The sequence below is a fragment of the Xiphophorus couchianus genome, chromosome 4 (genome assembly GCF_001444195.1).
Source record: "Xiphophorus couchianus chromosome 4, X_couchianus-1.0, whole genome shotgun sequence".
Taxonomy (NCBI): domain Eukaryota; kingdom Metazoa; phylum Chordata; class Actinopteri; order Cyprinodontiformes; family Poeciliidae; genus Xiphophorus; species Xiphophorus couchianus.
The window spans coordinates 19698726-19721830 of NC_040231.1; the positions used below are offsets into that span (position 1 = coordinate 19698726).

General features: G+C 36.7%; 1 protein-coding gene across 2 annotated transcripts in view; it reads left to right on the forward strand.

Annotated features, from left to right (window-relative positions):
• Positions 1–23105, forward strand: part of fam189a1 (family with sequence similarity 189 member A1) — a 91614-nt gene that overhangs the window by 58143 nt on the left and 10366 nt on the right. For both annotated transcript variants that reach the window (XM_028015618.1, XM_028015619.1), the window contains 2 exons: positions 16343–16453; positions 18850–18981. In XM_028015618.1, the coding sequence (XP_027871419.1) occupies positions 16343–16453; positions 18850–18981 (243 nt within the window). The remainder of the gene's footprint in view (positions 1–16342; positions 16454–18849; positions 18982–23105) is intronic.

Consider the following 23105-nt stretch of genomic DNA (forward strand, 5'->3'; position numbering starts at 1 on the left):
GAGAGTGTGTGTGTCTGCATCCTTTGACAGTGATGTGGAATAAATGCACACATGCACAAATTTATAAGATGAGACTTTTTGAAAGCTGTTGTTTATGGATGCACATGTGCTTTGTAAAAAAAAACATAGATCCAAGAATAGCTATCTTTTTTTTCCCCCATGTACTTTACAGAGCTGGCTTAAAAACCAGCAGTCATTTAAAGACTTGAAATAAGAGTTCGCAGAGCTGGTTATTTTTTAAATATGTGTCTCTAGAGATATAGAAACAATAGAGAAAGCTCAGCCGAAGCCAAGAGTAATAATTACACATTTGTATCACAGCATATCTGCAAATTGAATCTTGCTTCACTCATATAGGCTAAACAGTTCAGTTGATTAAATATGGAAACACAGAGAGAATCATGTTTCCTCTACCTATTGATTTAAGGTGCAAATACATTATTTATGTTTTTCTTTGATTAAATAGTGAATGTATTTCAAAGAGGTAACATTGCTGCACATCTTGGATTGCTAACTTATACTGATGAGTTTATAAGAGGCACTTCACCAGAATAATCACTAATTAGAAAGCCAAAAGATCTCACACTTTCAAAGACGTGATCCTTTCATTCAGAATATAAAGGTTATTGTTATAAGGACAACAAAAGGCCCTCAGAATTAAATTGAAACCGCAAATTAGTCTGCCTTGCAAAACCGCGACTATAGAATATTATTGATATTGTATCTGAGAACAAAAACAATTTGCAATAAATCCTAATGAACTTCCTTGACATTGCTCTTTAATGAGCGCTGCATGTTTTGTGTTGGTATAAGAGCGGCTCTGCTGTGCTGTGGCCTCAGGCGCAGAGTTAAAGCCAGAAACAGAAGCTTTGCGTTTGTTTGATCAATTTTCTCTGGTCCTCAGCCAAGAAAATCAAAATCTTTCCCCATTGCTAAGCAACATCCTCTTTTGGATTCTTCCAACAGCTTTGCTGGACGTTATGATGGTTTGCCTAAGTGGCTCTGTTTTTTTTTTTTTTCTATTGCCATGTGAATTAATTTGCTCTTGAATTGAAGGCTGTTAATTTCATTGTTTTAAATTTCGTAGATTAAGTCCAACCAAATACAAACAGAGAAGCTTAAGCATTCAGAAGCAGCTGCATTCAGGATTTGGTCACAGTGCAGGATCAGTAGTAAATACTGCATAATGACCTACAAATGCAGAATATTAACATGAGCTCAGTAACCGGGGTGCAGAGGAATGAAACATCTCGCTTAGAAACACTTAACCACCGTGGATGCCTGCCGATCTGGAGGCTTCACCCAGATCGCTCTTGTTGAGGAGAGGCCGTCTGAAGTCACCTCACTGCCAACCTGAATAACTGGTGTGTGTTCGTTCTTCATTTAACAGCCAAACTGAAGAGAGTGCACAACGCTGTGTGTCCTCCCTCCGGTCACAGTTTGCCTGTCACTTCTGGTCAGTTTGTACTAGCGCTGCCACTCTCTGTCTCCCTCTGCTCCTCACGTCACCTCCTTTCGTCTCACTCGCAGAGAATCTGTCATGAACGAGCAAAATTAGTGAATCACTTTCTTTGCTTTGAAACCAACTTGAGTCTCGACAGTTTAAGGAAGAAGGGAGGAGATGATTAGTTGGACATCTTTGGAGTGAATTCTTTTTTCTTTTCTCTCTTTTGGATTGCACTCACATCACCCTCCTCCATTGGGTAACTAGTGTGATCAGAGTGGCTGAGCCTCAAGCAATGCAGTGCAGCTGAGTTTAAGACTACCTCGCTGCCAGCCTCAGTGACTGATACAATTTCAGTACTGAGTGGCATCATAGCTCACATTTTGCTAGTTAATATCTAACGCAGAATTCAAACCACATTTTGCCAAAATCCTTATTACGTTATTTGCCACTCAGATATCCCGAACTCTCCACAGCACAAACGTTACAAACGTAAATCACAGATTCCAGAAATATTGATTAGGATTTTAATGCTAACTTCAAAGGTTAACATTAAAGAGGAAGAGTTTTCTTCACTTACTTTTCATTTTGAGTAAATTATCAAAAGGTTAAAGAAATATCGTCACTGTGTTCAACTATAAGCTCAAAAATGGACAATAATGGTTAGTGGTATTATAGCAATGTTATTGGAAACAATAGCATCATGGCCATAAAGTGGCTTCATTAAGAAGTCTTTAAAACATTATTTATTATGTTTTAAGCTCAGTTTTAAATCAAGTGTCTATGAACAATTTTTACTTAGTTTTCATCCTTGAAGTGCCAGCAGGATTGTTCATCTGTAATTGTTTTATTTTGTGAGCATGAGATGCTGGATTACTAGCCATTGCTTAAGTATTTTGTGCTAAACAGGAGCTCAGGGCTGCAAAAACAATATATTCTGCAGTAAATTTACCTCCACTAAAAGCCCGTGAAAAGAGACATACTAAATGATTTACAAGAGATATGCACATCTGACATAAAGATGAAGAAATATTCTACTTATTTTAACTACTTTTTAAAAAACCATTCAAATTTTTTGCCCTAACCTAAATAAAAAGAGAACCAGATTCAGAAACTGCATTATTGTATTATCTATTACCTAATAGTATTAGAGACGCAATTTTAATCCAAACTTTTCCAGTGATAGATGTTGTATCCTAAAGAGCCAGATTATAAAAATAAATCCTTGCTTTACTTCCAGTAGTTTTTAGTTACAGGGCTCTCCTTTACCCTTTAATTATAATCGGTTCATAAATCCAATTATGGCATGATCGCATATTTTTCATTACATTAAAGATCTTCCTTTGTGGCGGTTAATGAGCCTTATGTCTCCCTCAAAGCTCCATCACTGTTATTTGCTTTTTGCGTGTGCTTCCTTGTTATTGTTATTACTGTTGCCTCGGCGGGTTGTAAACCTTGGTTTATTTTTTATATAAAAGGAAACCAAAGGAGTCATGAAGCAGCAGATGTAAACAGAGATTAGATGTTTTGTTATTTGACACTAAGAAAACCATGTAGTTGAGTTCAATGTCTTTTCCTCCTGGAATAAAATATTCACAAACCACATACTTATCTGAAAACAGACACAATAATAAAAAAAACAACAACAACTAAAGTTTGGCATTCATATATTTGAAGCGTTTTGTGTTTGGTTTGTATTTTTGTTTAAAGTGGCAGGAAGTGACACAGGATCAGATAGTGAGTATTAGAGAGAGCCACAAAGGGCCGCTGCCAGCTGGGAGAACGTAAACCTTTTTTTTTGGCTGAAGATAATTCCTATTGAATGGTGTTCTCCCTCAGGGTTCTGGGATGCAGGAAGTGAGGCTCCATATTAATTAGAATAAGAATGAGAAAGACCCTCTTATCAGATGGCTTACAGGAGCAGCAGCAGCATGATCTGCAGAGCAGCAGCTGCAGAGGTGATTCTAGAAATATCAGCTCTGCTTTAGTGACCATTTTGAATGTAACATACAAAGAAAAATACATCATGCACAGTCTTAATTTATGCAGGGTCCTCTATTTATGTATAATTAGGTGACTTTTGAAGGCAGTTGGTTTCACTGGACTTTAGGATATGAAAGATGAGGAGCTTTAACACAAATGACCATAAAATTTGAGATGTTTTTCCAGAGATTTATAATTAAACAAATAAAGAAGAATCTTGGGATTAGTAATAAGTTTTTTTTTGGCAACCTTTAAGTCATACATCTCTATTTAATCCTTGCAAAGTTTCAGAAAAAACCTGGTCATTTGTCAAATTAAGCATGTACTCATTCCTGAATGCAATAAACCTCGTTTTAACCTGCTTGATTTTAGAATGTGGGAGGAAGCCAGAGATTCTGACCTCAATACACGAATCTCCATGACTGAGATTCAAACCCAGAACCCTCTGATTGCAAGGCAGCCGCAAGGCAGTTTTTATTTTTACAACTGTATTTACAAAGTCAGAAGATCTTGTAAGAATCATTATTGTCGTTTTTTTTATTTTTAAATATGTGGTATTATTAAATTAGATCAGATTTTCAGGTCTTTAAATGCAACAGGGCTGCATAAAATCAGCTAAATCTTACTTCAAACCCATATTTTCTGTGAAACTTGCTCTTGCTTTTCTGGGGTTTGTTTAACAGATAAAACAATCCATCCACTTCCTCCATCTCCCTTAATTGAGCCACCATCGTCGTTAGTTTCCTTAAAAAAGAATTTCCTTGTGTGAGCAGCTTGTAGAAAGTTGCATTTCTGCTTGGAGCGAGGGCCTTCTGGGACCGTCATCATTATAGGTCCGTGCTCATTACAGCTGCCCCCCCACCGGGAGCCTGGGGAGTCCGGCAGAGAAAGGCAGACAATCTTTGCTTGAGCTCTGCGGAGGTCAGCGGTTGATTAATGTGCAGATGTGGGGGTTAATCAGCTGCTGACCCTGCAGGCGATATTGTCTTTCATGGTCCGTTTTAATCAATAAGTGTAAACACTGGCAGCAAGATGAACTTCTCTCTTTACACAAAACCTCCACTGTTCCCAGCCCAACAGACAGAGACACTGCCACCCGCCGGGTCATCTGTCTTCTCAACATGTGGCTTTGTAATAAATAACACACGGTGTTTGGGGGCAGAAGGCTCTACCTGACGTGTTTCTACAGTTTAGTAAGACATGTAAAACAGTGCAGAACAAGCTTCAAACTTTGGATGTGTTTTTGCCCACCTGCTGCCGTGTCTTTACGTCTCATTTGTCAATAAATGTTGTCGGGCTGTAGCTTCACCTCGATGCCTCTGACTGCAGGAACAAATCCATCACATCTTGTGGAGATGCAATCTGACGTGCTGTCAACACAACTACACGTCAAACCCCAGAGGCTGGGTGTTTTTTATTTTATTTTATTTTGTCTTTTTACTTTCCTAGTCAACAAGTAGAAAAAAAATATATATTTTTTTGAATTTTGAGAAACAAGCACCAACAAATTGAAAATGGGAATGACATCTGATCTCTGTGGACATCATTTATGTAGTCAGCATCAAAACATCAATTTTTAGTGCATATGGTTTACACTGTTTTTTTTAATAATATTTTTTATTTGTAGTCTGGCAGTGACAGTATCCTCCTCATACAACTCAATATAATGTTTAAATTGAAACAGGGATGGAAGATGTTGTTTGTCTTGGCCTTGTGAATTAAATCAATTCTAATAGTTAATTCAAAGTATGCAAATTTATGCCAGGTTTTCAAGTGACAGCTCCAATAATGTGCTTCTGTTAAGTTAAATTCAAGGTTTGTGCAGCTCTAATTCTTTCATGCGTCTCTAAAAGCGTGCTGCCTGCAAGTAAACAAAACTTTAAATTGTCCTCTCAGGATAAAGCAATCTCTACAGAATTAAGGGTTTCTACGAATTTGCACAACTATTTGTGCAAGAAACAACAAAAATCAGTTTAGCAGCCCCCTGTAAACAAATGTGCATCATTAATGAAGGAATATGAATGTGAAGGGAAAACAAAATGTTTGTAAATCAAGTAAAGTGTATTTTAATGTATTTTAAAAGCACATCTATGCAATAAGAAAACCCAAAGTGCTTCACATGATAAAAACATAGCACAAGTAACGAACAAAACAAAAGAAACTGTAGAGTGGCAGAATAAGAAGAAGCAATGAAAAGTTTAATCCAGACCAGAACTGATCAATGCTCCAGTGATTATCATTTGAGTACATCTTTAAACAGAGGGGTTTTAATCCTTGATTTAAAGTAACTCTGTGTTTCAGCATTTTTGCAGTTTTGTGCAAGTTTTTTTTTCATATTAGTGGAGAATAAAAGCTGAAAGCTGCTTCTCCATGTTTGGTTCTGACTCTGGGGATGAAGAGTAGACCAGAACCAGAAGACCTGAGTGGTCTGTAAGATTGACACAATGACAAAAGTTCTTTAAAGTACTTTGGTGCTGAGCCATTCCGTGATTTATACAGTAACAGAGGGATTTTTAAGTTTATTCTCTGAGCTACAGTGAGTCAGTGTAGTGGCTTTAGAACTGGGGTGATGTGCTCTGTTTTCCTGATTTTAGTGAGAACACAGAGTTCTGGATCAACTGCAGCTTTCTGACTTTTTAGGTAAACCTCTGAAGAAATGTTGCAGTGGTAAATCAATTAAGCAAACACCAATGAATGCATTTTTTCTCACACAGAGATACATTTGAAACGATGTATTGTCTGTCTGATTAAATGTTTTAAATCAGTTTGGATTACTAAAATACTTCATTTATCTTAAAACCTGAAAGCTGAAGTAGATTTCTCGTTACAGAATCGAGAAATGTTGCTTCTCGTTTCTATAACGAGAAACACATTTTTTTAAAGAAATTTCTTGAAATTTTGAAATTTACTTAAATTTCCTTTGTATTTAAAGTTTCATTTTAAACATTGTGTCTTGGGTCAAACATATTGGGTATCCTTCCACAAGCTTCTCAAATTAGTTGGCTGTAATTTGCCCCATTCCTTGTGACAGAACTGGTGTAACTGAGTCAGGTTTGCAGATCACGTTGCTCACACACGTTTTTAGCTCTGCCCACATATATTCTATGTTATTTAGAGCAGAGCGTGTTGGTGGCAGCTACAAAACAATAACTTTGCTGTCCTAAAGCCACTTTATAAACTTGGTGTACATTTGGAAACTAAACATGCTCGCTGATGTCTCTCCTGTATTTTCACATGCTGTTCTTTCCCCAGGATGCAATTTGTTGCTCTGGTTGATTTCAGTGTTTGACTTTAATAAAGTTTGAGGGATTTCTCAAAGTTTTTAAAGGCACAATAATACATATTTTAAAGGTACATATGATGAACGTCTGAACTTTAAGAAGCTATTGCAGTAAAAACATGTTTTAAAGTATTATCTCTTTCTCAGAAGTCTGCCATTTACAGCAAATAAAATAGCTTAGGTAATCATAGCTGACCTAAAACTGAAAAATGTAGTTGGGCTTGTTTGTCAGGTAGTGAGGGAAAACAAGATTATATTTCTTTATAGACAGTGAACGTTAACATCTAGTTTCAACAGTTTTTGGTTTTGTGGTGAATGTATCTGGTGTTTTGTGACGTCCCGCGGGCCCTGCTGCCGAGAGTTAGTATCAACACCTCCACTGTTTATTTGGACCTGCACTGAACTCAGGGTCACTCACCCGCCGTCACACCTAATCCCAAAGATCTGGTTATGACACACAAACATGCAGTGCTCACAGGCATACATAAAATTATGCTTTTATTGGAGCTGAATTCTCAAAGTTACACCAGGTTTAGCTGTGAAATAGTGAGAACCAAATGATGATTTCTTCCGTAAATTTCAGATTAGTCTCAGAGCTGTCTAGGATTTAACATTTTACTTTTCCCTTAAGCAGAGCAATTTACTAGATCCCATGATATAATTTGTTAACATTTACCACTTCTTCCTGAAAAACCAGCACTTATAGTCGGTTCTCTTGTTGTCCTTTAAATGTTTTTAGTGCACAGATGTGTCTGATCCCTTCAGGGGCCTGAGGATTGATACTCAGTGTCAGAGGGAAAATGTATCAGAGGGCGTGTGATCTGCTGAGCAGCAGCAAAAACAAAACAACATTGCTTCCATCTCTCGTGGCTCAGGGATAATTGAAAATAAATTGTGTTGTGTCGCAGTGCTGCTGCAGACTAAATACTAATTTGTGCTGCAGTCGGAGGATGCAAACGATGCTTCAGATACTCATTTTGCCAATTCCCTGCTGATCAAACTATCTATTATTGAGCTGCTCTTTTCACCAGAGGTTAAAGCACAGATAGACGGTATAATCTCCTTTTAAAGAAGCCCTGTGTAGATTTTTGCTACATCCCATTATGTGGGTCATCATTTAGTCATGAACTGATGTTCTGAATTTATTCTTGTTCTTTTGGAGTGAGTTTTTTTTTAATAGACAAATAATTGCATTTACCCTTGTTTATACATCATGTGGAGGTAAATGGAGAAAACTGATCCATACATGTAATGAATGGACCTTATTAAGCAGCTATATATTAGAATTGTGGGTGTGTGAGATCAATCCATATATTGACAGTGTAAGCCTCTAGATGTCATTGCTGCCAAAAATACACCTTTAGCATGTCTACAGTTAATTGCACATTATGGTTTGTGTTTTTTGATGCAGCTTTTATGAGCTGATTGGTGTTGGGATTTCATCATTTGCTTTGCTCAGTGAAGCAAAGGCAGGCAACATGTGAAGCTGAAAGATCTTTGAAGGTTGTTTTGAACAAGATTATTTTTTGTACTCTGTTGTTTCTCCCTGTTCAATACATTCGTACAATACAAGAAACATTGTTATAAAAATTGCTCTTCATAAAATGCTTCCAAGTAGAATATATTCATCTGAATAGCCAATGCTATTTATATTTAAACCTTTTAAAATTACAAATAGTAAAACATTGGATTAATAAACACTAAGATGTTAAGCTTTAAGTAATTGTACAACGTAAGTGTAAAAGTGTGTCAACTAAGAGCAGACTCTTTCATGGATCGGTGAATTTATTCACAATTGTGAGGCAACAACAGCAAATGCTTGACTACTTCTGTTTTTCTGTTTAGACCTCAGGAAATCTCAGAGCAGCTAGTTGTTTGACCTATGTGCAACAAAATTAGTAAATTGAATTATGGACAGAATGGCTGACATATGCACGTTGTAATGGGTAGTGAAGTGAAAAGACGCGGTGAACAAATTATACAGACTCTCTGGACAGGTCCTGAAGGTGTTTAGATTTTGAATCAAGGGCAGATTGCCAGTGACCTTCTCAGTTTGATAGATGGCATGCCACTGTCTCACTGTGTCTTTTTCTCTGGCAGCAACATGCCATACAACACTGGACTTGACAGGGATGGATTACTTTGGCAGGTTCTTCTTCAGCTGCCCTAACCCATTTTGGGTCATAGTAAATGATGGCTCCCAGAAAACAGACAGATGCCACATTCTTCATTGAACAAATACCCAGGATGATGGTGGGGCAGAACCTCTGTGGAAGTCCATAATCATCTCCAGTTAATTACAGGTTGTTTATGTTTTGTCATCCACATTCCTGTGAGATGAGCTCAGTGATGGTTGTGCCATTTGCTTGGAGTTTGACAGACTTGTGAGGAGGCATAGAGCCTTGAGGGACACCAGCACCGCAGGGAGGCAGAGACATGCCTGCCCAGACTCACGTTCTGCATCTTTCAGAAAAAAAACCTCAGGCATCCATAACAGTTATCAAAACATTTTCATCTTTCAAATCACAGACTTTGATATTTTTAAAAAAGACATAAGAAATGAATTGTTAGTGTAATAGTGATAAATGAAGGGGCAAGAAACATCCATATTAAATGACCGTGGAGAAAGTGATAAACTAATCACCTACTAAACCCCCTCAGGAAAGCATAATTTATTGTGCACTGATGATGATGCATAAACCATGTCGCAAAATAAGATTGTTAATGCAAAGCAACATCTGGACAGCCAGAGGGTGTTTTGCACAGAATGCTTCAGAACAATGACGATAAAATTGAGCTTCTGGCCCATAACCAGCATGCCTAAAAGACACAAAGTAGCATAATTGATAAAAACTTCTATATGGCACCACTTATATTTTATTATTTAAAGCTTGAGAAACATAATTAAGTAAAAATCTAAGTCATGGTGGGAATAACTGTGTTCATAATCTTAAACTATCTAGTTCATTGATAATCATGTAGTTTGTCCAAGCATTCGAAAACAGCATAGTTTTATATTTTTTATGTTATAAATTTTTTTAACAATAAATATTAACTTCTGCTTACAATAATACCAAAATTGTAATTTAACGAGATACAATCCCTCAATTTCCCTTTCTTCCTTTTAGGTACCTCAGTGTGTTTTTATTACTTTGCTCAAGGCAAAACTGCGAATGTCTGGAGAATACCAATTTGTTGCTTTATCATCCAGTTTCCCAGCTGAGATGTTTATCTTTGACCTGAGCTGCTTCAGATAAACAGAGGTGATAAATGAGTCTGACTTTTTTTTGTTGATGTTGGAGGCAACACTTAAAGAAGTGAAGAAATCTGAAATATAAAGCTGAAGGGCGGGCATGTAAGCTCCTATTCTGGCAGACCTTGAGTGATGTTCAGCATGATAAAATGTCTTTAAAATTAGCAATTTAACAGTTTTACAGATATTTTTCAAACTTTAATTTGATTTTAAGGGTAAAAACCAATTTGTGTAAACAGAACATCAGCTTCACTTCTTTGCCAACAGTTTCTCAGGTAACTTATTCAGCTCAGTCCCTTTTCTCTTTAGCCAAAGTAAGACACTTTTGACGTTTTCTATAGTTCAGGAGTGATTTAGCACAAGGAATGTTGCAGTTGTTGCCAAAATCCTGGATATGCTTCCCCCAGAGTTCTTAAAGTCCATCTCATAAATTTAATAAATACCTTTCTACATTAATTTTTTGTAAGATGTAAATTTTCAAGAGACTAAGTGGTGAGTTTTTATTAGTTATAAGCTATAATCATCAAGCTTAACAAAATCAAACTCTTGAAATTCTTCTCTATGTGTGAAGAATTTGTGCAATGTGTAAATTTATTATAAATTATAGAGGTTTCCTCTTAATGTACATCTCTCCTTCCTTGCACTTAATGGTCAAGCTCACACTAAAATTCAAAATCTGGCTCAGAAGGACATAACTTGACTTAACTGTTAAGCACTTGATTTTCATTAATTGTTTTTTTAGTATTTCTTAAATAAGCTTTAGCTAAATTGATTTTATTTGGAGAGTGAATAAACTCAAAAGGTGCAAAAAGTTTTTGGAAAACTTGTTTTTATTGCTCAGAGTATCAAGCAAGTTTCACAGAATCATAGTAACACTATCTCTCAACATAAAGCCTTTCGGTAACTGACGCAGCCAAGGAGCCATCTTTGATGCAGCCTGATGTTATTGGTCTGTGCCTCCATGTGAGCATCCAAAACCCCATCACTAATGTTTGCAGTTTAAAAGATGGGCTGGAGATGAAGAGGCATGTCTGCTTTAACCCCAGTGACAGTTATTGGAAATTACAGAACCTCTGGAGTTCTTCTGTAATCTATGCATGTCATGCAGATGGATGGTGATTACATTATGCCGTATTGTCCTCTGCAGTGAGTCCTAAACGATGTGATGATGACATGCAGCGTAAATCTGTTTTGGCTGTTAAAGCAAAGAGCAGCATTCGCGTCTTTTATGGGAAAGAGCGTGGGTGTGTATGTGTGTGTGTGTGTGTTTTTTTCTTTTTTCTTTTTGGCATGCAGAGGGCAACGCCACGGTAATTAATGACTAGCTGCTAAATGGTGCTCTGTGATCTCACACGGTAACGAGAAGGCATTTGCGTCGGGCTGAGCTTGACTATTATCTTAGTGGTGAGAAAACATTGGGGTGCACTGGTGGCAGCTTGATTAATCAGGCCTCAAGAGCCCCAGTGTGAATATTTCTGGGACTTGTCATTTAAAAAGATATTTATTTGATCTGTTTCAAACAATAAGTTGTTCTATTTTTGATGTCTCTGATTTCCAGATGTAAATCACAATTGAAGCCAGTTGAAAGCTTTGATCAAATTCATACCAGCATGATATTATGGATGACTATGACTGCAGAAAGTAGGATTAAATGAATATTTAATTTATGTGTCAATATCCATGTTTAATTTATTCCAAAATATATTTAGTATTAGCTCCAACAGGATTTCATGATATGTTTTTGTGGTGTTACTTTGGGAATATTTGCAAATACCTTTGCAATATTATTCCCCATAAATCATCTCTTAAAAATCTACATATACAAGAAAAGAGATGAGAAGCAAGCATACAGATTGGCTACATGAACATTTTTATTCTTTAAAGAACTTAAACAGATTGATTTTTGTTAATTTTCATATCGTTCACGTTTACTATAACTTGACATCAAGTAAAGCTGAGGCAGCATTGTGGAAGAAATAAGAAATACTGCAACCTGCAGGTGGGAGGCAGCAGTTACTTAAACCCAATGCTTTTGATCATTATTGTGGAAAATTTGCAATACACTCACAATTATGCATATGAGCTGAGAAATGAGGGAATCTGTTGATTTTGCACAAATTTCCATAATTGCAGAATTATGGAAAACTCAATGGACTGTGATATGGATTTTTAATTCTAGATGGATTTTATTCTCTAAAATTCTCATTTGCATTTACTTCACAAATGTATTTTGCTATGTTTGTGTAGGCCTATATCTTTCCATGTTTGTTTCTGTTCTCTGTTTTTACTCTTACATCTGCTGTGTTCCCTAATTTAAAAATTAAAATGGAAAGAAAATTTATTTACGTTCTAATGAAAATGGAAACAAAGGTTTATGCTACCCTTAACAGAACAAAAATAACCTTGAAATTTTATTTATTTCTAGCAGGATAGTTTTTCATTTACAGAGTTATGAGTATAAATCTACATTTATTCTGAATTTTTGCAACTTTAATCTGTCATAAGGAAAAGAATAACTGTAAATTATGCAATGTAAACAAAGAGGGAGACACACTGAACATAGGTAGTTATGCTGTATGCATTGTAGTGCTAGTTATTGTCATCACATCATTGAAGTTAATACAAAAGGAACAATAAAGTTGCTTTCTGCTCACTGTTCACATTCATTTTAACAACTTTGCTTTTTCTGTTAACGCTACTGATAACTTATAATTCACTCTGATCTGAATGATGTGACATGGTTTTGTGTCCTTCAATATATGAGTCTTGCTTGCTGCAATAGAGTTTTTCTATTGCAGAGCAAAAATGTCTTAATATTTTTCTGTGTAACACATTTTTGCATGCTTAGCGTTGCAAACTCTCTACTTTCAGATTTCTCAACAATGTGAACTTAATTACTTAACCTTTACAGAAGCTCTTCGTTAGTAAAAGTTGTTTTTCTTTTTTGCCAAGGAAATGGGTCATTCTCTAGGGACTCGTGTTTAAGCCAATTTGGTTTCTGGGTGCAAACTACATTCTGTTGCTTTGTACTTGTGACATGTGCAATGACAATAAAGTTGAAGTCTATTCTAAGTCTATTCTGTTCATTCCAGAACAGAACAGTTATTTTATTCTAACTAGAGATGCACTAATCAAACTCTCGGTAATAGATATGTAGAGGTTTAAAATGTACTTTTATAATTTTATCAAACAGCATGTTTGACAAAACACTTTTATTTTGCGTTTAGTAAAAATTTGTTTAAACACATGAACACATACGTAGTACCTGGTAGTGTGGAGTTTTTCACATTTTACCTCTTAATAACCTGAAATGACAATGTATTTTGGGAGTCTTTCGTAATAGGTCACCACCATAGAAAAAGTGCATAGTAGTGTTTACAGAGGGTTTAGTTTAAAAAAATCTAAGCCATAAATCTCTCAACAAGCACTGTTAAACACATAATCTGAAGATGGAAGACAGACCTATCTGTGTACCATCGTATACATGCAAAATGACACTTTTATGCTGTGATAAACTAACAGAGCACACCATTATCTCCATGATGAAACATAGTAGTGGTGGCATCTTGCTATGGGTATTATTTTATTGACCAGTTAGACCAGTTAGAAAAGTGAAACCGGTTAAAGTTGAAGTAATTACACGACAATACTTAAATATAAATGTTTAGATGCTGCACTGGAGGTGGGACAGGAAGAGAGTTTCACCCTTCAGCAGCAATCTGACCGTAAATATGCATCCAAAGCTCCTACAGAACAGTTTATGGTTCAGTCAAAGTTCAGACTTAAGTCCATTTGAGAATCAGTGCATAGGCAAAAAGAGTTTGTAGTCTGTAGAGAATCACAAAAATAGCAATAATCTAAATCTGCAGGTAAGACCTCGGAGAGAATCAGAAATAAGCATCAGCCAGTTTCAATCTGATACATTTCTAATTATAACCAAGTAGATTTATCCTCCAATTTAACCTTGAACTGAAAAGAGGAGCTCATAAAAATGAAGCCTAGGCGCAAATTCAAACTGGAAGACTCTTTTATCCCCACCGGGACCCGTTAATTGAAGCAACCTGCCCACAATCGTCGACCTATCAACGCCGGACCAAGCCACGTCACGTCCAATCATCGACCAAGTCCCAGCTGATAAGGACCTTCATTCATGGCGTCCTTCGCTCTCCAGCCGAGCTCAACCCACCACCACCCCTTCTCCTCCACTCGCCCGGTCCTGAGGCCCGCACCCTTCTTCAACCTCCACCACCAGTGCCGGGCCCTGGGGGATGACGTTCCTAACAGCATCAGGGATGCTCATCTGAAGCCTATCGCTAACGCTGCGATAACCGTTATCCCCAGCCGGGGCCCGAGCGCCAAAGACTTTAAATTCTGTTTGTCAATAAACTCTTCTAATTGTCTTCTCATCTCCGTCTGAGTCTCTCCAGATTGAAAGGTAGTACTGGAAACAGTTGTATCTTATTTTTAAAGATGTCCCAATAATTTATTTTTTTTATCTAACAAATTTTAGAAACAAACTTATTTATTTTGCTATTGTAGCTAAAGCTAATTGATAAAATACTACAATACTCATTCTCTAATTACAATTTTAATGTGCAAATGAAAATATAAAGAGAGAGAGACCGCACAAATTATTGTAAATCTATTTCTACACACAGACCCACACCAAATTTAATTATAGTAATTGGGTAAAAGTACTAATTGCAGAAATATTTATTTTTCACATTGGGGTTAATAGTCAATTAACATTGGCAGCCAGTTAAATTATTGTTGCATGTTAATAAAGCGGATTCTGTGGTTCGTGATGAGACACACAGATGATTATTTTACCAAAACTCCAGTAGCATGTTACAAGTGTTTGTTTAAAGCTTGGTTTATTATTTTTTTCATTCTATTTTTTTATAATAAAAAAAAGGTTGCCAGGTGGTATTTCTAAAATGTGACATCTTATCATTTTGTCCTAAATGAAAATACATTTCTTCTTCAGTAGAACAAAACTTCAGTGATCTATTCCTCATTTTTCTACTTGTCTTCTCTCACATCACTCACTTTCCTGTCTGACCACTGTCAAATAAATGCCACTAAGGCCAAAAAAGCTTTTTTTAAAAAAAAGAAAAACTCTCCAGAATGGGGAGTGCCAAACATCCTATGCTGCATCATTTTTGAAAGCGCTCTACATGAGACACAATAATAAGTTTGCAAAAATGACCCGTAATTGATTGTATGAGTTTTAGGGAACTCGTCTCTTCTTTACCTGCATGTCTATCTGCGTTTCTTCTCCCCATTACCTTGGCTACTGAGCATTTATGCAACAAATATTCCTATTTTATTTATACTATTGCCTAGAAAATTTATTGAATACATTATAGTTACATATTACAGTGTTTTTGTATTGTAATGATTCTCTTTCATGTAATAGTGCAGCTTTCAAAGAGTACTACTTTTTAGGATTGAACAGTTGATTTATAAGATCTACACATCATTACCATTAGATAAAAGGGTTTGTCCTCCCATAGTGCTCCATTTGTGTCCATACTTTTTTTTTCTTGTCTTCCTTTTTTCTTTTCAGTTTTTGTTTTTCACATCCAAGAGTGTTCCCTGAAGCTTGCTCATCAATCTCCCAATCTTTCAATTTTCTGCCGTGGCAAGAAGCACTTAAATTTATCGCTCCATCTGTTTATTACATGCCATCTCTCCTTCCCTTTCCTTCTGCCTTCCATTCTGGATTCTCCTCCTCTCCATCTGTTTATGCTTGTTCCTGATCACCTTTCTGTTTGGTAAAGCCCTATCTGTCCTTCACCGCTACTATCGCATAGTTCAAACACTTTTTGAAAATCAGTTCACTGATGAGCTTTTCTAATGAACCGATTGTGTGTTTTTGAAGTTCTTTGCTTCAAACTGCGGAGCTATTTTAGGTCCAGAAGATATATTTCCTGTCAAGAAGCAGGAATAGGAGCTCACAAGTAACAAAGGAAAGGAAGGATCTGTTGTCTTTTTCACTGCTATTTTAGACAATCTGACAAATCTTAGTTGCTTAGTTACTTTTTCCTGCACAGTGCAAAAGTTTGCTGAAAGTCTACAGAACCAAGTCATGATCTTCTCGTTTTATATACCTCTGAAAATTTATTTATTTTTGTCAACATAAGTACCTGGAGGTGTGAGGTAGAAAAAGTCGTCAGTCCCTCTTGACATAAGTACCTTTTTTTTCCTCTGGCAACCAGGATTGATTAGTAAAAACACAAAGTGTATTTGTCACTGCAGGTACTTCCAAACAGTGTCAGAAGGACGTAAGCGCTTAATCAATGCAGGCAGCAACAGTTTGACATTGTGCTATCTGTTTCTAATTTGTCTCTGTTTCCTTCCTCTTGTTTCTCTTTCACAGATCACATTCTTCATGCTGCTGTCTGCAGTGTGTGTAATGCTCAACCTGGCGGGCTCCATTCTCTCCTGCCAAAACGCTCAGCTTGTTAACTCGCTGGAGGAGTGTAAACTGGTGAGACCAACTAAACATTGACCTTTGCAATCTTAGTTATTTGACCGTCAATCCAATGTCTACATCCATTATTTCTATGCAGTGTTTGGGTGGGGTGCTGTGGTGCTTTTGTCCAGCACTCAGAGGGGTGGTCTGTGGTGGGTGATGAGCTGGGTTAGTTTTCTGATATGCTTTTGAATGTAGGCCAACAATGCACGTTTTTTTTCGTTCTCTGTGTTTTTCTGTTGCCCCGGTGATGGACTGGTGACCTGTCCACACAAGATAAAAAGCTATAGGCAATGGAAAAGTTCAATTTTAGTCTCACATCTTAATCTGACATCTTATTTTTGCCCCCTACAAAAAAAAACTGGCAAGCTGCAAATAGAACGTCTTGTAGCTTTTTCCAGCCACAACTTTCTTGATAATTTTTCATGGAGGTCAGATGAGCAAAACGTTTTCCATTTGTCAATTTCTCCCACCTGAGCTGTGAATCTCTGCAGGTCCTCTCGAGTTACCATAAACCTCTTGGTTGCATCTATAATTTATACACTGCCTGTCAGTTTGATTGTATGTCTTGGTAGGTTTGCACTTCAGGCATATTCTATGAGGAATAACAAGATGGATTGAGCAGTGCTCTGTGAAATGTTCCAAGTTCAGGATATGGTTTTATAAAGTAGCCATTCTTTAAAATTTTTCACAGCAGTCGGCTGTTTTCCCTGTTCTTCAAGATGCTACTAATGTTTGCAAATCTCTAAGGCCTTCACAGAATGGGAGTATTTATGCTGCTATTAATGTATTCCCAAGTTGACTGTAGTAGACTATATATATTGGATGGGATTTTATTCAGGGGTATCAAAATAAAGAGGGGCTGCATTCAGTAGACAGCACACATTTCAGAATTGTATTGATAAAATTGCAAAATTATGGACCTTTCCACTTCACAATTATGTGCTGTAACACAAAATATATCAAAAGTAAAGACATTAATATATTTGAAAGTTATTGTCACAAATTATGTACATCACAAGTATTGAACCAAATTATCAATTAAATATTTCCATGATAAGAAATCCTGTATAAAGGAAGAATTTAGCAAGCCACTAAACAGTGCAATATTGTGATGAATTCTATGTTATAAACAACTTTCATACCAGACAAATGGTCATGGGTTTTTGTTGTCCAACTTTACAGAACTTCTGTTCTAAACAAACTTCTGAGCTGAGTCATTCCTGAAATCAACAAAACCATTTGTTTGTCACCACTGACTCATGATTATCACATCTGCTCCAGTAAAACTCAGTTCTATGACATGTAGACTCAGGGACACTGAATATAATTTCTCTCCACACTTCACAGATTTTCATGTGTGATAAAACTTATAAAGCCTCTATCCTTTGCCTTCCAATTCACACTTATGTACCTATTTTTGTGTTAGTCTATCGTATATTATATTAAAATTTCCAAATGTACTGTTATAAAGGTACATATTAAAATTGTTTTGCAAATCAGTGAAAATATTCAACTTGTGTAAGGTGTCAGGTCTGGATAAAACTGGAAACTTAAAAGACTGTAATCTTTTTTAGTTCTCCTTCACCCTTTGCATCCATACAGCTTAAAATATTAACTACCCACAAAATCGCCACTTATTATTCTCCATAGCCGTAAATCTATGTTTTGTATGAAAGTGATATTCTGAACTGAGTATGAACTGTGTTTTTGTTTGAGGTGCTGTTATGTAGCTGCAAAAGCTGTAAGCTCTCTTTTTTTGAAAACAATCCAAATAATAGCCTTTAGAGACCGAACTTTTCTTAACCAGATGCCTAGCTGATGTTTTTAAAGTGAATTTACAGTGCCTGGGGTTTGTATCTATTTCATAACTGTAGAAGCCCCTTGTGGTTTCTAAGACACCCAGCCCACTAACCCAACTACTTCCACAGCATAAGCAGCTTTTCTCCTGCAAGTCGGATCGCGCATGCACACTAACTTTGGTACTTTATGTGACTCTCCAGGGACCCTCACCCACACGTGACTGAAATATTAATGTTCTTCATCTCCTCTCCCCAATGTAATTAACCCATACTTGTTGAGTTCATGTCCTGCTTTTTACTCAATCTGGGACACATAGCAGAGGTACCTCAATCCGTCCCGGAGTAGTTCATCATATCCTCACTTTGTCGTTTTTACACGTGCACAAGGCTTCACTGTATAAAAAAAAAAAGTCTCCTTTGTTTAAAAACCATCAGCATATTTTTATGGAGGGAGGGGATAAATTACTCGACAGAATAAGCTGAGGTCTGGCCCGTGCGTGTGTTTGCGTGTCTCTTTGTGTGTTTGGTTATGCACGCATGCATGTTTCTCTGTGTTTTGTGGCATGCCTGCTTGAGTGCGGATGTGTGGTCTCCCCTTCTGCCCCCCAGGTACCTTTTGACAACGATGGAGTGTGCGTCTGCTGCGAGCAACAGAAGCAGAGCACCGGCTGCAACAACCAGGCAGAGATGCTGAAACTGAACCCCCTGCGGGACTGCAACACCATCCGCCTTCGCCTCAAGGTGGCTGTGTTTCTCTAGCATTTCTACGTTTTGAAAGAATACTGGATATATATTTAGGTTTTGTCTGACATGGATTATTGTTTTAAGTAATAGCTCTGAATATATCAGTCTTGCAAGAAGATATTGGATTTAATGTTTTCATTCATTTAGTCTCGCTTGCATTTCCGTCACAGCAATATTTAATCAATCAGTCAAACTTTATTTATAGAGCACTTTTAATTCAGTCTAGTGTAAAACAAAGTGCTTTATAGAAAGCAAAATCTGAAAGACATGAATTTAATCACTAGGAGCTAGCGCAATAAAATTATCAAAATTATCAACTAAATGGTAAATGACAAATTAACTGTACTTGTTTAGCACTTTTATCAAATCCACGGACTCCAAGGCGCTTTACACTACAGTCAGTCATTCACCCATTTACTCACTAATGTTGGTAAGCTACATTGTAGTCTTAGCTGTCCTGAGATAGCGGACAAAACAACAAAGTGACAGAGATGGACATAGAGATAAAACAAGCAATTACTGTTAATAAAGCAATGAGAAATTAGAAGTTTGAAGGGGAAAAAAATCAGTTAGAGAGAATGAGGAACTCTGAAAACACAATCATCTAGATTCAATTAGTAAAGAATCCCTGGAGATGTATATTTTTATGTGAAAAAGGGTGAAATGTTATAAAATGTTATAAAAACACTATCGTTAAGAACATACTATTAATTAACGATCAAATCTAGAATAGCAGTGAACAATATTTTTAAGTACATGTAGCTGTATTTGCTAATAATTGTGCAAGTGTGTGTGTTTCAAAGGTGAATTGTAGAGAATTGGTAATGGTGGGTAATAAACATCTATTATTACTGTTGGAAAGGATGAGGCTGGTCACAGTGTGAAAAGTTTGATTTTGAGCATATTGAATGTCATTTTCTTAGATTTTCACCAAAAATAGTCAGGAAATCTTATCTGCAAATATCATCTACCTAAAACTTTGTATTTACCATAAACATTTTAATGTACAAAAATTATACTAAATTGAACTTCAGCTCATGAGAGTCATAAGACTTTACTTCTCTAGATAGACTCATGGAAAAATGCTTTCCAATATTTTTTTCTAATGTGTAGTTTTTGTTCAACAACGTGACAGCTCATTCTCCAATTAGAGAGAGTTGTAAAGCATATGTATTTCTTCCCCAGAAGGCAGATGTTTTAGTATTCACAACATTTTCAGACTGGCTGTACTTTAGCAGTTCGTGACCTAGGTGGAATATCTTATCTCTCCTGGTGTCTGCAGGAATAAAATACAGTGTGAAGCAGTCTGCCCCTAATGGATAATGACAATCATATCCGTTAATTTTACACCCCTGATTGATTATAAAACATTGACAACCAAATCAAAAGACTTCTTCAGGTGAAAAATGCTTATGAAAGGAGGAAAGATCGAGCACATTCATCACTATGGTCATAACTCATTAAAGAAATGAGGAATTGGTGCTATAAAGCTTTATTAAGCACCGGAGCAGTCAGACATATTGAGTTATATCTAAGAGAAGGTGTCATATGCAAGTCCCAGGAGTCAATTTTCATTTCAGATGCTGTTAGACGTCTGATTGTGATGAACTCATCTGCAGTGTTGTTCTTTTCTGTAGCATACAAAAAAAGAAATCTGATTTAAATGAAAGCAAGACGAAGCTGTAGACGATGTAGACTTAGTGTCTCATTTCTCTACAGCTTCTCTCCTCTTTAAGTGGCTCTCTTACATTTATGAAAGCATATCACATTGCTAGGGATATGTGCCATTCATTCTCCACAGACATATTTAATTTCCATCCAGTCTTTTTTTTCATTTCATTACTCTGCCTGGGGCTGTAAATCATTCGTGTGAGGTGGTATTGAGGTAATTTCTGGTTTCCTGTTAAGAGGCGGATGTATAACCTTACTCTGGTTGACCTAAGGGCAAAATATTTTTCAGAGGTTAAATATTCAGTTAGCACACATATTAAGCAGTTTTTGGTGAAACAAATTTCAGCACTTTCTCTTTGGTTTTGTACTGGAATGTTTTATAAGGCCTTATTATTGATGTCCTCTCAAACCTAAATTAAAATCAGACAAGAAAAATCAGAGTTAGTACAAAAAGCATTTTTTAGATGATGATTATGAAGGGCGAGAAGCTATGAAAACAAATCTGTCCCAATGTGGAAAAATAAGTGAGGCCATTTAGAAGTTGACTTGCTGGTGCGTTTGGATCTTTGTCCTGCTACAAAACGTAAATAATATTGAGCTTAAAGTGAATTTTTAAAAGAGCTTTATGAAGACATGTTTTTTTGTTGTTGTTTTGGCCATTTCTGCCTGGTCTCTTTTTTATTGTTGGATCACAAACATTATTTTAACCAAGGCAAATGAGGCTGGCAGTGCTTTAGATGTGCTTTGACACCCAGGATGATTCATTATGAGCTCTTGGATTAATTTTAGTGAGCTGGCTTCAACAACAGAAGACAACAATTTGTCATTTGTAATTGAATCGCTTTAGATTGTAGCATTTTTTTTTAATCTTTCAGGCTACATTATGTTGTCAGAGAGGTCATATTTAAGTACTTTATTAATTCTGTTTGTGAGACAGGCCTCCAATTAAAACTTAGCTTTCCAAAATATTGATAATCACAGAAATTTTATATCAGAAATATATTGAATAACTTTTTTCAGATCCTCGTTATCTGTTTTTTGTACTTAGTAAGGATATTTTTGTCTGACAAATTTGTATTATGATTTGAAACATGTAACGGTGCAATAAAGGCAAAATCAGGGGAGAAATATAATTTCCTAGCACTTTCAAAACAGCAAAGCTAAACAGATACAAAAACTCATGTTTGCAGGTTGCAGGAAAGAGACCAGTGGAAGAAAAACAGCAGAAGCAGAGCCCAGATGATGGGCTACTGAGGTTTACGGATGCTTGTCTGAACTGTTTGACTCAATTGAAGCCCTGTTGTATCTCAAAATGTCCAAAAAAAAGTTGATGTTTACTGTCAGAAAACACTGTTAGTACGGCATAGAATATAGCATCACAAGGATATCCTTCAGATGTTAGAAAATTTCTGAAAGTTTTTTTTTCTGATAAAACAGATCTCTGCTGTCTCTTCCTGAACGACATTCAGAGCTTTCTCTCAGAGGCTCTGAAGAGCTGATTCACAAATGGGGGGGAAATTAACACGACTGCCTGCAAAACGAGTATCTTCACACTGATTGGAAAAGAACAGGGCTCACTTATTTCAGTGTGATGTGTTTCCAGACGCTTGAAGGAAAAACTAATTGAGACATTCAGTCCAGAACCTCACGGTTCGAGAGGCAGCAGTTGAGTATCAGTGATGTGAAAAAGTAATTAAGTCCTCTCCTCAGTCTGTCACCATGGGGTTGTAGCCACATTAGGCAGGAGGTCTATATGAGAAAAAAAATCCTTTTTTTATTTCTATGACTCCACAGTTCCAACTCCAATCCAAATCTATATTCATACCTCCTATCATCACACCATGGGTGCAGATATCTAAAAAATAACACTTTCCTTATTATGACTCAGGGGGAACAGGAGTCAAACCTTTCTCAACTCTTTAGGACTATCCTGAAACATTCCCATTTTTGTTTTCTGTCCTGAATCTCTGCAGAGCCTCATCCAGCTTAAACATGCCCACAATTCTTCACTCAGGAAGTGTTTGATTGGCAGCCCAACACCTTCGGCGTCTCTATTTGGTGTAGAAGAGCCTCAGTTCCCTCTGCTTAAGTCTCCTTAGCTTATCTGTAAGGATGAGCCTTAACACTGTTCGGAGGAAGATAGTTTCTGCTGCTTGTTTCAGCCGTCTTAGTTGCAGTGAATAGTATGAGGCAATAAGATTATGTGTTTGGCCAGGACCTTGAGAGGTTTGCATTACGTCTTAGTTCTCTCTTGGCTGCTGCAGCAGTGTCTGCATCACTAAAGACTACGTATTTATCTGCCTATAAATCTCTTATTAGTTCTTCTTTCGCTTTAGAAGAAGTGAGAGAAGGTACTTAAACCTCTCAGCTATTTAAGGTTTAGGTGCCAGAGTAACCCAGCAAAAAAAGCAATTCAACCTCTGGCATAGGTTCAGAAAGAAAACTGGTTC